General features: G+C 36.0%; 1 protein-coding gene across 1 annotated transcript; it reads left to right on the top strand.

Moving 5' to 3' along the window:
• Positions 1-877: 877 nt before the first annotated feature.
• On the top strand, positions 878-15,109 carry snapc3 (small nuclear RNA activating complex, polypeptide 3). Its single transcript, XM_030149293.1, has 9 exons — positions 878-1,115; positions 2,878-2,961; positions 3,050-3,128; positions 6,631-6,741; positions 6,856-7,005; positions 9,374-9,456; positions 12,138-12,296; positions 14,473-14,580; positions 14,653-15,109. The coding sequence occupies exons 1-9, from the start codon at positions 883-885 to the stop codon at positions 14,798-14,800; spliced, it is 1,155 nt and encodes a 384-aa protein (XP_030005153.1). The 5' UTR covers positions 878-882; the 3' UTR covers positions 14,801-15,109.
• Positions 15,110-15,477: the final 368 nt, after the last annotated feature.

The raw sequence follows: 15,477 nt of genomic DNA on the forward strand, positions 1-15,477 counted from the left end.
GCACACATTACATACATACATACATACATACATACATACATACATTTCAGAAGTATCCTATTTCCAGCAAGTGCATCTATATTGCGTGATGATTTAATTTCATGCAGCTGGAGGAGGTGGTTTTGAGGCTGTTCAAACACTAGGGGAGACAAGGTGTCAAAAAACTAATCATGAAAGAGGACAGCGTCAACAGGGAACATATTTTGCATTCACTTTAATTTAATCAAGATTTGACCCAATTCCGATAAGAAATACGCTATTTTACTATTGATAAAGGGGACACATGTGATATTTCTGCATAACTAATTATTTCCGGTGGTTTTGTCATCTCTTCTGCTGCACAACACGCCTTTTGAACATGCCTTTTCGCTTTTTAATTTTCCATTGACGTGTTCAGTACCACTTAAATACCTAAATACAATTTCCGTAGCTTATTGGCTTATCTTTCAACCATAGCCTACTATTTTTTTTTTTTTTTTTTTTTTTTTTTTATGTTTAAATAGACTAATCTTTCAAGACACACTGATGACCCGATTGTGTAGTCTGACACTGGGTTTCCATTTATATTCATTTATCATCATGCGAACATTTTATCACTCCATTTTTTCTATCTTTCTGTAATACTTTGGACAACAAATACGCCCAGTTGTGTGAGCTAGGGTTTTCTTTCTTTCTTTTTAAATAACAAAATAACTTGAGACAAAATATTTCAGCTTACTATTTCGTATTTACTAAAGAATTTTGTGGTATTTTACTGTTCTATTTTAATTTTTGTAAACTTTTAAAAATTGTTGTAGTTTTCTGACCTTTACGTTAAGGTAACGCATAAAAACTACATTTCCCATAATCCACCACTCAAGCAGTAGTTCATTCTGGGTAAAAATGGCTGCGTCGGACCTTTCAGCAGCATCCAAAACAAACATCCCAGAGTATGAAATTGCGGATGTTAACTCTAAACCTTTCCATATCGGCTCGTTCAGAAACGAATGGCTAAACAGATTGGACCCGAACAGTTATTCATACGCAAATGTGGACGAGGAAGCGTTTGAAGACAACTTTGTGAAGGAGATGGGCATCAGTGCGGACACCATGACTGAACTCAAGTCAACATGCAGGTTGTTAAGCTAATGCTAGTTTACTTTCAACGCTTTGAGCTAGTTTACAGGTTTCGTATAAGACATTTGGTAATTTACAGTGGTGGAATGTACATTTAGCATCGTATTTCGAGCATGTTTGTGCAGAGAGTCTGGGAAGGTTACCCATACTGAAGTGTAGTGTTATATCTTGATAAAAAGTTTTATGTACCCCAAAAAAGAAATAAAGAAAGTCACACATTATCGACTCTGCCGTGTGCAGGACAAACTGAAAAGCTTCTATATTGACTACAACTATTCCAATTCCAACTACAAGAGCATTAAGTACAAAAGGAGAGTAAAGTTAACAGATTTTATGGTCTTATGTGGCAATGTATGGGCTTGACCAAGGGAGTAACAGAGTGAGAAAGCACTTTGCAGCAATACTAGCCTAATCATTCCCTATCTGTGTTTAAAAATTAATTTAGCGGCAACCATAATAGCTCAAATTGTAGGTCTAAGCAAGTACTTTAACATGCCATTAAGGAATAATAACTAAATATTTAATAAAACATGAATTTATCATCACTGACAAAGTAACGGAGTGAGGGAAAATATACAGCAGTTATTCAAGGTTTGGTAAAAATCCCAAAAAGTGCTGTTCCTCATGTAAAGTGCAAGTACTGTATTTAGCATACCACACTTTTCTTAATATATGAGAGTACATTATATTCACAAATGAAACTGATATAATTTTTATTTTAGTTTTAAAAGACATTAATTCATGGTAAGGGAGTGAGAATCCAAAAAAGTAACATTGACAAAGATTTTAGTAAGATACTGATAAAATTATCAGCCTTTGGTGACATATGTTTCATGACTATATTTAATACACATCTTTCTGCTGGTTTTTTTTTTTTTTTAATAATAAATAACACCTCTGGTTAATCAGGAGCTCAGGTAATATGTTTCTGTATGAAATACTATAACTGCTGTTACTGGCAAATTTTACAATGTCACTTCAACCTTACTTTAGGTCACAATAAGTTTATATTATACTACACAAAGCTAATGATAGATCAAACACCGATAGACAAAAGTACCCAAATGTGTATTTTCTATTGCAGATTTTTCTGAAACTTAGTTAAAATGTGCAATATATTTTGATATCAACCTGAGTTGTATCAACTATTCCCTTTGAAACCAAAATGGGAGACACTGCCTCAGCTTGTATAATGTAGGAACAGGAGATAAAATGCTGTGCAGTCCCACATAAAGTTGGACAATTGGTCACCTTAAATGTACATCTTACTCTACTACATTTGTTTGATAATTACTTGTTACATAAAAAAAAGATATATGGTAATATCCTATGATGTTGTCACTGTTCCCCAAAGCCCAAACTGACACCCTCAAATGTCTTGTTTTGTCCATGACTGAGATAATTCAGATATTCAGTTTCCCATGAAAGAAGAGTTAAGAAAAATAAAATATTAAGATTTAAGAAGGTGAAATAATCAACTTAAACTTAAAAATTACTCAAACCGATTAATCAATTACCTAAATGGTTAAAGATTAGTTCAGTAGTTAACTAATTAAATATGTGTTGCCATTCTAAAGTGTTTAATTTGACTGCACATGAAGTACAGCATTAAAATACTCCCACATGTAGGTATTACTGACAGAAGAATATAATATTCCATAACAATATAACACAATTATAGGTTCCTCTCTTTTGTCTTTTTCTTTTTTCATTACAGTGAAAAATAGTTGCATGAATTTGTTTTATTTTTCTCCTTTCAAGCATTGATTCACTTCGCTGTCATCCTGTGGATCAACCTCCAGACACAGAAGTCGTACCTCCAGACCCGACACTGAAAACCTTAATGTATGACTCCTCATCAGTTGGCAAAATGGTGTGAAATAAACCACAACATATAACCAAAACAGTTAATGCTCTGTTTTTTTTTTTACAGACAAAGGAAAGAGAGACAAGATTACAGATCTTCTTTAAAAATCAGCAAGAATAGACATGACCTCTATGCAGATGAACTGGTGAGTCCACCACCTATATATATATATTTATACACAGTACAGGCCAAAAGTTTGGACACACCTTCTCATTCTTTGCATTTTCTTTATTTTCATGACTATTTACATTGTAGATTCTCACTAAAGGCATCAAAACTATGAATGAACACATGTGGAATTATGTACTTAACAAAAAAGTGTGAAATAACTGAAAACATCTCTTATATTCTAGTTTCTTCAAAGTAGCCACCCTTAGCTCTGATGACTGTTTTGCACACTCTTGGCATTCTCTTGATGAACTTCAAGAGGTAGTCACCTGAAATGGTTTCCTAACAGTCTTGAAGAAGTTCCCAGAGATGCTTAGCACTTGTTGGCCCTTTTGCCTTCACTCTGCGGTCCAGCTCACCCCAAACCATCTCGATTGGGTTCAGGTCCGGTGACTGTGGAGGCCAGGTCATCTGGCGCAGCACTCCATCACTCTCCTTCTTGGTCAAATATCCCTCACACAGCCTGGAGGTGTGTTTGGGGTCATTGTCCTGTTGAAACATAAATGATGGTCCAACTAAATGCAAACCGGATGGAATGGCATGTCACTTCAGGATGCTGTGGTAGCCATGCTGATTCAGGTTGCCTTCAATCTTGAATAAATCCCCAACAGCGTCACCAGCAAAGCACCCCCACACCATCACACCTCCCCCTCCATGCTTCACGGTGGGAACCAGGCATGTAGCATCCATCCGTTCACCTTTTCTGCGTCGCACAAAGACACGGCGGTTGGATCCAAAGATCTCAAATTTGGACTCATCAGACCAAAGCACAGATTTCCACTGGTCTAATGTCCATTCCTTGGGTTTCTTGGCCCAAATAAATCTCTTCTGTTTGTTGCCTCTCCTGAGCAGTGGTTTCCTAGCAGCTATTTGACCATGAAGGCCTGATTCACGCAGTCTCCTCTTAACAGTTGTTGTAGAGATGTGTCTGCTGCTAGAGCTCTGTGTGGTATTCATCTGGTCTCTGATCTGAGCTGCTGTTAATTTGCGATTTCTGAGGCTGGTGACTCAGATGAACTTATCTTCAGCATCAGAGGTGACTCTTGGTCTTCCTTTCCTGGGGCGGTCCTCATGTGAGCCAGTTTCTTTGGAGCGCTTGATGGTTTTTGCGACTGCACTTGGGGACACATTCAAAGTTTTTGAAATTTTCTAGACTGACTGACCTTCATTTCTTAAAGTAATGATGGCCACTCGTTTGTCTTTACTTAGCTGATTGGTTCTCGCCATAATATGCATTCTAACAGTTGTCCAATAGGGCTGTCAGCTGTGCATCAACCTGACTTCTGCACAACACAACTGATGGTCCCAACCCCATCAATAAGGCAAGAAATTCCACTAAGTAACCCTGACAAGGCACAGCTATGAAGTGAAAACCATTTCAGGTGACTACCTCTTGATGCTCATCAAGAGAATGCCAAGGGTGTGCAAGGCAGTCATCAGAGCAAAGGGTGGCTACTTTGAAGAAACTAGAATATAAGAGATGTTTTCAGTTATTTCACACTTTTTTGTTAAGTACATAATTCCACATGTGTTCATTCATAGTTTTGATGCCTTCAGTGAGAATCTACAATGTAAATAGTCATGAAAATAAAGAAAATGCGAAGAATGAGAAGGTGTGTCCAAACTTTTGGCCTGTACTGTATATATATGTGCAACTGTGGAAGAAGGAATTGTACATTTATATTACTGTCAAGTTAGAATTCTGTTTCCAGTACTTGTCTTTTTGTTTTTTTGTAATAAATCCTTTTGAGTAGAAAAATGGTTAAATACAGTGGGGAAAGCTCAGGCCAGTGGTATCTTGAATGAGGATATAACTTTCAGAATCCCAGTCGCTCTAACATTTGGTCCTGACTCCTGTGTAATTACAGTTGAATGATTCCTTGCTTTGAAAACTATATAACGAGCACCAGTTTTGTCTTGTTATGTCTTGTCATTTTTTTGTTGTTATATTTATTCTATGAGATCTGCACCAATGGCTACACTGAGAGTCTTTTCTGTGTATTATTGTTCCATATATTTAGGTTGAAATCTCTGTGGTTTTTGGAAAGTTGTTTAATGATGTCAAAAACCTATATAATTGACGTCAAATGCATGAAAATAAAAAAAAAAAGTCTGTTTAGAAAATATAAGGCGTAGGAAGTACTAATGTATGTTATAGTGTAGGGCATAATATGTACCAATACCTGAAAACTGTGCATAATTATAGTAGCTGAGTATTTGGATTTAAGTAAATACACTTTAAGCGGGGTACACACACAAAGAAAATAGGGCTGTTTTTGTCCTGATTTTCTCCTTTCCTGACCAAGGACGGCAAATGCCAGATTATCTTATGTTTTATAAGATTATCCTGTGGTCTGAGGTGTGTTAAGAGTGAATTTGTCCCGATAATTGGCTACGAAACGGGTCGGGGCCAACAATCGTAAATATTAAACTTGTTCAATATTTACGACCAAAGCCGATGACTCTAGAGTCATGACTGTGAATTGTGATGTGGAACGGAATGTAGCCAATCAAGAACCGAGCTGACTGAGGTACAACGAAGCAGGTGTAAATAAAAACAAGCAAGGCCAACCTGAAACATAAAGTTCAGTGGACCTCAAAAATTCTGGATTTTTCCGTCAAAAATAGTCCCAAGAACACCATCATTCCCTCCTCTCGTATGTCCTCTTCCATGTTGCATGTTGTGTTTTCCTTTCGTTGCTATGTTTCTTCTTTGTTTTTGTTAGATCATGTTTGACCACTGGAGATTTCTGGCTTGGATGGCAAGATTAATAGTTATGTGTGTGGTGTGCTGTGTTGAGATTATCGGAGCACAGCAGACACAGTAAGATCAAAACTGTTCAGTGCTTGACTTTTTGTCTTCATGTGTGGGGTCTGTAACAGATATTTAGAAAATCCTTATGTGTGTACCCCCCTTAAGTTTTATTAGGTTAACTTAGCTTTTTGTACAGTCTGATGTTCCCTGTAGAATGTGTACAGTCGAGGAAAAAAATTATTAGACCATCAGAAGTCATCAAAAACAATGGTTATGCAATCAAGTACTAACTCCTGTGTGTATCATGGGACGAAAAACAGATAGAAAAGAAAATATGGAATGCCTAAAAGCACTGTTTTTGTCAGTACAATGCCATAACTATTGATGTAAGAAATTAAGTGATTTTCGTTATCAACGAAACATGGAAAATGGATAGATATCAGATCTTAAATTAAACTCTTATGAGCTATTTTTGTTGTTATCATTATATTTGTCCAAACAAATATACCTTTAGTTGTACCAGGCATTAAAATGAACAAGAAATTGAAGACAACAAGGGGTGGTCTAATAATTTTTTCTGTGACTGTATATAACCCACAGAATCACTGTGGCCAGACAGGATCGCGCACAGCTCATATGAACCAACAACTTCAATCCAATTTTTTAATCCTCACTGCCTTTTTGTGAATGTTTATAGTTTGTTTTTTTTTTTTCATATTTTTAGGATCGAGTAACTGTTACTGATCAAGTAAAGGCAGAAGCAGCGGATACCATAGTCCCCGAGGGAGAAGTCATTCTCTCCATCAATGTCTACTACCCAGCTACTTTTGATAAAGTAAGCGTTTATTTTTCTGAAAATAAAAAAACAAAATTCCTCCAGATATTCCAGTTATTTTTTTTACTGTTTGTCATCCTTCATTATCCTGTGAGTGTCTCTGTTTCTCCTTAGTTTAACTACGTCAGACCCCATATGACCCTCCTCATGTTGGGCTGTCACACCCTGGCAGAGCTCAGGGATGCCATTTGCTGTGTCAGCGATCTGCAAGTATTTGGAGAGTTTAGTAGCAATCCAGACATGGTTCCAGACTTTATCAGCAAGGTGAGCATGTGTAATAATAATATCTTGATGGGTTAAATCAGGGGTGTCAAACTCATTTTAGTTCAGGGGCCATATTCAACTAAATTTGATCTGAAGTGGGCCGGACCAGAAAAATAATAACAGAATAACCTATAAATAATGACAACTCCAAATTTTTGTCTTTGTTTTACTGTAAAAAAAAAGCCCCATTAAATTATGACAATACTTACTTTTATAAACTATCAAAAAAAAAAAAAAAACCTGAAAAAACTGAAATTTAAATTAAAAAACGTAAGAAAATTTAGTGCAATTTTAACAATATTATTCCTCAACTTATCATTTGTCTATGTGCATTATGGATCAGATCTGCAAAGACACTAAACACTGAGGAACAGGCAGAAAAATTGTTAAAATTGTGCTTAATTTTCTTTAGACATTTCAGGTTGTTCATATTTGTTCAGGTTATTCACATTTTATTGTTACAGGATAGTTTGTAAATGTAAATATTTTCATAATGTAATGTTATTATTTGCACTAAAACAAATAAAACAAAGAAAAAAAATTAAGTTGTTAATTCTAGATTTTTTTTGGCTTAATTCAATATTTTTTTTACTTAATTGAAGATTTATTTATTTTTTTTTGGCTTAATTCAAGATTTTTTTTTACTTAATTGAAGATTTTTTTTGTCTTAATTCAATATTTTTTTTTACTTAATTGAAGATTTATTTATTTTTTTGGCTTAATTCAAGATTTTTTTTACTTAATTGAAGATTTTTTTTTTTTTTTGCCTAATTCAAGAATTTTTTTACTTAATTGAAGATTTTTTTTGGCTTAATTCAAGATTTTTTTCTAAATTTGAGATTTTTTTTGGCTTAATTGAAGAATTTTTTTTTTTTTTTACGTAATTGAAGATTTTTTTTTTTTTTTGGCTTAATTCAAGAATTTTTTTACTTAATTGAAGATTTATTTTGGCTTAATTCAAGATTTTTTTTTCCTTAATTCTTAATTCTAAAACTTAATAATTTGCTTAATTCAATTCAAGACTGTGGAATTTTTGCACTTGGCAAAAACGTCCCAGGGGCCAAACTGGACCATTTGGCCCCCGGGCCAAATCACCCATAGGTGTGAATGTGAGAATGATGATGATCCATACAGAACTTTTAAAAACAACAGTTTACAAAGTGCTTTGACAGACAAACCAAAACAGGCCGCAACTGATCAGGTTGTCACAAGTGCAACAGGGTCATCCAGCATCCAAAAGGTAACAAAAAAAGATAACTAGAGCACCAAGGCAAATTTAATCTTTTGTTCCTTGTGCCAGTATCAACATTTCCTGAAAATTTCATCCAAATCCGTCCATAACTTTTTGAGTTATCTTGCTAACAGACAAATCTGATGAAAACCTAACCTCTGCTGTTCCTTGACGGAGGTAAAAATGAGGACAGAACTGGCTCAAAAATAGAAATAATACAGGCTAATTAAGTATAACAGTAGAAATAAATAACTTTGGCATTCATTGGGAAAAAAAGGAAAACAATAAAACCAGTTAAGTCAATCTGAATCACAATTTATTTATACATATACAATAGACTAATGGAGAATAACTGTTTATTGGGAATTGCACAGAGCATATTCGACGAAGTTAATTGCTAAAACCTGCTAGAAATGTGTTGTAATGACATGGACCAAAAGAGGTTAGGTTTAATGTCTCTGCATAAAGTGTGCAGTGAAATGACATGAGAGTGCCACTCACAGGGTTCCCACAGGGTCTTAAAAAGTCTTGAATTTATTTAAGTTGTTTTGCCGTAAACTTGTTGGCTGTATTGTGTTTAAATGTGTCTATTAAATGTCCAAGCTGCAAAGAAAGTACCATTAGTCTACTCTGTTCCACCCGTTCCAACCCAACCATTTATATTGAAATTAGGAACCAATTATCACTAACTTTGCAGCCCCCGGTGAGAAATGATTACAGAACGTTCAGCCCAACACGTGCAGCCATTAGTCATGCACATGTCGCCCGAGAAAGCTGACTTGGGAATGATTTTTGAATTGAAATGGGCCTTAAATTCTGTTCCAAGTAGTCTTAAAAAGTCTTAAATTAAACTTGAAGAAACCTGTAGGAAGCCTGCACTCAAATCTCAAGCAGTGGAAACAGTGATAAAATATAACATTTCTGTTGATTTATCCGCCTCTTTTAATGCAGGTGCATGGAGACAATTATCACTGTTATGGAAAATAGTTGTGTTAAAGCAATTCCCTATTATTTGTGACATGCTCAGTTATAACCTTTATTTGCCTTTCTGGAAAACAATGGTTGTACCTGATACATTTACATATTTTATGACTAACTTAAAATGTAAAGGTGATATTTCGATGTCTTCTTTTGCAGGATCACTACAAGTCTGCTTTCTTCTTCTTCGAAGGAGTGTTTTATAACGATATGCGATTCCCAGAGTGTCAGGACATTAGCATGTAAGTTTTACCTCCAATTGCTTCCCATATTTGTTTTTAGTTAACCACAACCAAACATTCTACCTTTTTAAATCCTTCTTTCTTTAATTCATTTTGTTTAACCCTCCAGTATCCCGTCCAGCAAGGCCCTTACTAAGCACCAAGTGTGCGTTTTTGGCACACTTGTGGAATAATGTCAAAAAATTTTCATACAGTTGGTTTTTAATTCTTTTACACTTTTTCTATTTCGTCAACTTGAGCCGTAAATAAAAATACCAAATACTCAACAACCGTCAGATTTTTTAACCCTTTAAATGCCGTGTTTGTAATGTAAACAAACCATTTGTTTTTGGATGCAAAAAACACAAAAAAATATTTTTTTTTTCAATATACTACATAAAAAGTGGATCTCATATTATTTGATTTTTGCAGCCTGGCATATGTCAATGATTAACCCCAACATTGGTTAATTTACATTATTATTTTTGGCGTTAGGTCAAATGTTCAAAAATACTAGCATCTGTCACCGAGTCTGTGTAAAATGCACACCTATAAATCAAACTATTAAATATTATATATTGATCTATTTTTCTGCTCTAATTTGATTTTATTTTTGTAACTCAAGGTCAGCCCTAATCATACACATCAAATGGAAGAAATAATGCGTTTTAGGCACACTTGAGAGACAGATGCTAGTCTTGTAATTTTCTTTTGTTTACAATGTGCACATTTTAGTTGGTGGCCAGAATTTTAAAGATCGTGCAAAAATGAACAACTTTTGAATTCTAACCTTATTTAAATTGTGAAAAATAATATGAAGTTTTTTAAAACGAAGTGCAAAGTGTGCCTAAAAGGCGCACCCGGATACCGGCGGGTTAATTTACCATTAGCATTATACTGAGGTAGTTTCACAGCTCTGCTCTGAGTTCACCTGAGGTCTATCATAACTCAACAAATGTGCTCCTGTTTGAGTAGTGTTATGTATAGAGACTTGTCATTAGGAACATGTGGGTAGACCTGAATGCTGGAGACAGAACTGGGAATTTAACAGCGGTGTCTCTTTTGGTCATGATAAAATGCAGTTAACATTGGAGTCTTTGTAGGTTTAAGAGCATCTCTGTGTAGAATTATTCAACTCTACAGTTAATTTAATGTCAGAAGTTATACGTATGTGTAGTTCACTGGCAGCAGGGGCCTAGAGGGTTTGAGAAGTTTGGGACCAAAGGGTTAGTGGTTTGAGTCCCTAGACAGACGGAGAAATTGTCGGAGCATGTGCCCTTGAGCAAGGCACTGAACCCCTATTTGCTCCCTGGGTCCTTAACATAGTGGCAGTGCGTTCAGCTAGTGGTGTTGCATATGTGCGCATATATAACATACCAACAAATGAATATTCTTAATTTAATTGGTAGAATAAATGACTGTTCTGAATTTAGGATTTTTCAACCAAAATATGGTCTTACATGTACATTTTATGATGGCATATTGTTATATAAAATACAGAACTTCAGTGTTAAAATGTGTCAATGACAAGTAACAGCCAGAGTGCATTAAAACAGCCTTTACAGTCTTTGTAGGTACATGACGTTATACAGGTATCATATGCTAAATCAGGTGTGTCAAACTCATTTTCTCTCAGCCCAATTTGATCTCAAGTGGGCCGGACCAGTAAATTAAAAGCATAATCTATAAATATTGACAGTTCCAAATTTTTCTCATTGTTTTATTGCCAAAAACGTAAAATTTAATTATGAAAATATTTACATTTACAAACTATGCAACAAAAAGATGTGAATAACCTGAAAAAACTGAAATTTCTCATGAAAAATAAGTGTAATTTCAACAATGTTATTGCCTCAACTTATCATTTATACATGTGAATTATGGATCGAATCAACCAAGGCACAAAACATTTAGTAACAGGCAGAATAATGTTACAATTGCACTTAATTTTCTTTAGACATTTCAAGTTGTTCATATTTGTTCAGGTTATTCACATTTTATTATTAAAGGATCGTTTGCTAATGTAAAGATTTTCACGATGCAATGTTATTTTGTTGCGCTTAAAAAAAATCTGAGTTGTCATTATTTATAGGCATCATGTAATACACTTTTTTTTTCCACCTTAAACAAGATGAAAATTTTGAGTCATTATTTATAGGTTGTTATGCTGTTACTTTACTTCACAATTAGTCTGTATTTGGACTAATTTTTGCACTTTGCAGATTCGTCTCACGGGCTGGATTGGACCCTTTGGTGGGCCAGTTTTGGCCCAGGGGCCACACGTTTCACACCTGTGTGCTAAATCAATATGAACAATAAGATAATTTTGGATTCTTGTTGTATAATTCCATTTATGTAATCTGAAGTTCCTGAACACTAAGCGGGTATTCATCAGTATTTGTGTGAGCTGGTGTTTTCCCTTCATTGATGAAAATAGTCACATCTTTAACTTAACCAGAGTCCGCAGTTAGAAATATCTGGAGCAGAACATTTCACTTGACCGATTTCTATTCTTACACCTAAAATTCCTAAAACTTGTGAAAGAGGAGTTCAAGTGGTAGTATTAGTCACTAAATAAAACAAAAAACGTTTTGTTTCCAGTAAATAGTATGTGACCTGATTTAAAGGACTTATCAAAAGTACCTTTCATTTAGATTAGTTTTGGGCCATTGAGAAGAACACTTGTGCTTTCTGTGATACAGGACAACCATTGAATGGGCAAAGGCTTGTAACGCTCCACCCTACAGCAAAGCCAAGATGGAGGACACCCGGCTTGTGGATTTGAAAATTAAAGTGGGCTACCCGTACCTGTACTGTCACCAGGGAGACTGTGAACACCTTGTCATCATCACAGACATCAGGTTACTGCCACATAATTACTTAACTTCAAATGCATTCACACTAAATTCCCAACATTTTATTTCACTGCACAAGGTCCTGGTATGTCTAGTCACACCCCAAATACATACTTTTATCTTATTTCATATCGAAATGAACAAAGTTTGTTCTGATATAAATACTTAAGCATTGTGATGAATAACAGTGACTAACGCCCCCCATTTGTGCCTGAGCGCCCCCCTCTCAGCTTTCTAGTTTTAAAATGTGTTCTGACGTTGTCCCACCGCCCCCTTTGAGAAATACACAACTCTACACTGTATCATCACATGTAACATGGTAGAGTATTTAAAAAAAAATGTGAGGTCCGTCCGAAACCTCCGTTTCCCACTGTTAACATGCAAACATGAAAACGGAGATTTTCCGAAATCTTCACTTTGGCTGGAGTTTTTAGAAACCATTGTTTTCGGTGCGCGTGCCTGTCGTTGTTGTGTAAACGATGGGCACAAACACAGAGACAAATCTCCGTTTTGCCAGATACCCAGCCATGTGTAAACATACCCTTGGTGTTCATCTCTGAACACTTGCTCAGTGATCCAGTGATTCCATTCACAACACAGGTGTGACATGTCCAGACGCTGCTCAAACAGCGTTAACAGTCCTCAGACACTCCTTATACTGGGGACAAAAAAAGGACACCTCAAAATGTCACATTTCATCAGATGTTACCGTGACACAGATGTCATAAGTCACGCAGGAACGTGCCACTGACATGCTTAATGCAGAGATGATGCCCTAGAAGAGGAGTGGAATAACATTCCACAGGCCACAGCTGACAACCTTGTCAATGACATGATGTGTCGCTCTACTTGAAGCCAATGGTGGACACAGTAGATATTGAGTTGTGATTTCTTTCAGCTGGCCCCTACAGTGTCCACATGAATGTCCCTGAATACCAGACACCACTATCATATTCTACCAGACAGTAATCTGAACCACATTGATCAACAAAATAAACTGTGTGCGATTTAACATAATGTGCAACACCTAAAGATATTAAAAACTTTAAGTGTCACATGGGGCGTTTGTATTTTTGCTCAGTGTAATAAAATGCTTGTGATCTTCTAATTTGATAAAGCTCAAACAGAAGATGAAGATTACTTCATGATCAGCCACTTTGTAATATTCAAAACCCAGACAAAATGGGCTCGAGTTCCAGCGATTCGTATATCACATTCACATAACATTAAGAACACAAGTCGAATGATACAACAGTGCTTTCTCTGGCAATATGCTACAGAAATAAATGAAATGTTGGATTGAAAACAGTGAAAGGGTGCAAGTTCAAAGCTTCAAAATGTCCCTGTGGGTCCTTGGACTAATAAAAAAAATTAGCTTTTTAATCTCCCACGTTACATTGTTAAAAATTTAATTCATGAGCCAAAAACCTACAAACGTCCACATATTTACCTCTGCCAAGTGAGACGGTGGAAGTTATGTTTTCATCGAGGTTTGTCTGTTAGTTTGTTTGTTAGCAAGATAACACGAAAAGTTATGGACGGATTTGGATGAAATTTTCAGGAAATGTTGATACTGGCACAAGGAACAAATGATAAAATTTTGCTGGTGATTGGGAGGGGGGGGGCTGATCTGCCTTGGCGGAGGTCTGCGCTCTCCAAGTGCTTTTCTAGTCAAAGCTGTAACAGGAACTAATGTTTGACTTTTCATGGGCTGCCTACTCATCAGAGCCCTCTTACACGGTCTTTATGCCGGGGTAGCAAAGAAAATCACTATCATCTTTCACCACTAACTCACTCTGACTATACCAGGAAAACGTCCCATTATACAACACTTGCATATAATTGTTTGCTTTGTCACGAGGTGATCTCAGTGCGCCCTTTTCCACGTCATTTGCAACATGATGCCTTCAGAGTCTCTTTATAGTTACTACTTCTTTGAATGAAGGCGCCTTGTTTTCAAACACAAGATGACATTTCTCACAAGACCAAGCTCAATGATGCCTCAGAGATTTTAGTTTCCTTGCTGTAATAAATGCATAAAAGTCCAAGCTGATTACTTGCTGGTGTACGCAGGGTAACCACATGTGAAAGCAGGCCTGAGTAGCACAAATGGGAAACAAATCTGTCCTCTGATCACACAGAGACCTCTTAGAATTTTTTTTCTTTTTTTGTGTGTGAGCAGATTGACCCATAAGAATGACTGCCTGAACAAGACGCTCTACCCTGTTCTAACCCACAAAGACAGGCTCATGACACAGAAATGCGCCGTCTGTCATCTCTACATTGGCAGGTAAAAATCTGAAGTCATGTGCAAAACATTGGGAAATGAATTCTGTTGAATTAAACATTTCTGATTTTCCAGGTGGTTTACAACCAACGACAACTTTGCTCCGAGTGACCCTTGTCTTTTCTGCAACAAGTGTTTCCGGATGCTGCACTATGACACAAAAGGAAACAAACTGGGAGATTTCCAGGCTTATCCCTATGTGGACCCTGGTGCTTTCAACTAAGGTGTTTCTACAGTAAAACCGCCCACATCAGTGGCTTTATGCTGTATAATACAGCGAGTTGTTTCATTTTTGTTAAATAAAAAAAAATTATCCTTTGAAAAAGTTTTTCTACATTTGATAACGCTTTATGAATGAAGTAGATTATTTATGCTGGCTGTGAATTCTTTTGAGACACTTTGTTTACTTAAATTTATGAATCATTTACTGAAAAGGCAGAAGAACAATATAGTTGTCAAAACTCAAGTGAATAAAAGAAATAAAATCCAGTTCTGTCTGATGTGAAATAAAGCAGCAGATGTTCATACCTCAGTGTTCTCGAAGTATTTTGTTAATCATTCTCTCTCCCCATGTTTTAGTAATGAACATAACATTTCTGCATACAACAGTGTAGCATACCCCATATCTGTTTTAAAGGAGTGATATTTTGCTTTTTTAAAACGGAATTATGCATTTTAAAACATTTCCCTGTGGTCTACATTAACTGTAAATGTTATGCTTGGGTCAGAATTTTTCATTAACCCTTAGGGGTCCATGGCCACAGCCTTGTGATTGAATCACGACATTTTCAACACGTCATAGTGTTGGAAGTTGCATGCAAAAGTGCAGACTTGAAACATTCTCTCACTTTTATTTGATGTTAATAGAGCAAATAGAACCTAAGATATGACATTTGAAAC

Source organism: Sphaeramia orbicularis, chromosome 1, assembly GCF_902148855.1.
Source record: "Sphaeramia orbicularis chromosome 1, fSphaOr1.1, whole genome shotgun sequence".
Lineage (NCBI taxonomy): Eukaryota > Metazoa > Chordata > Actinopteri > Kurtiformes > Apogonidae > Sphaeramia > Sphaeramia orbicularis.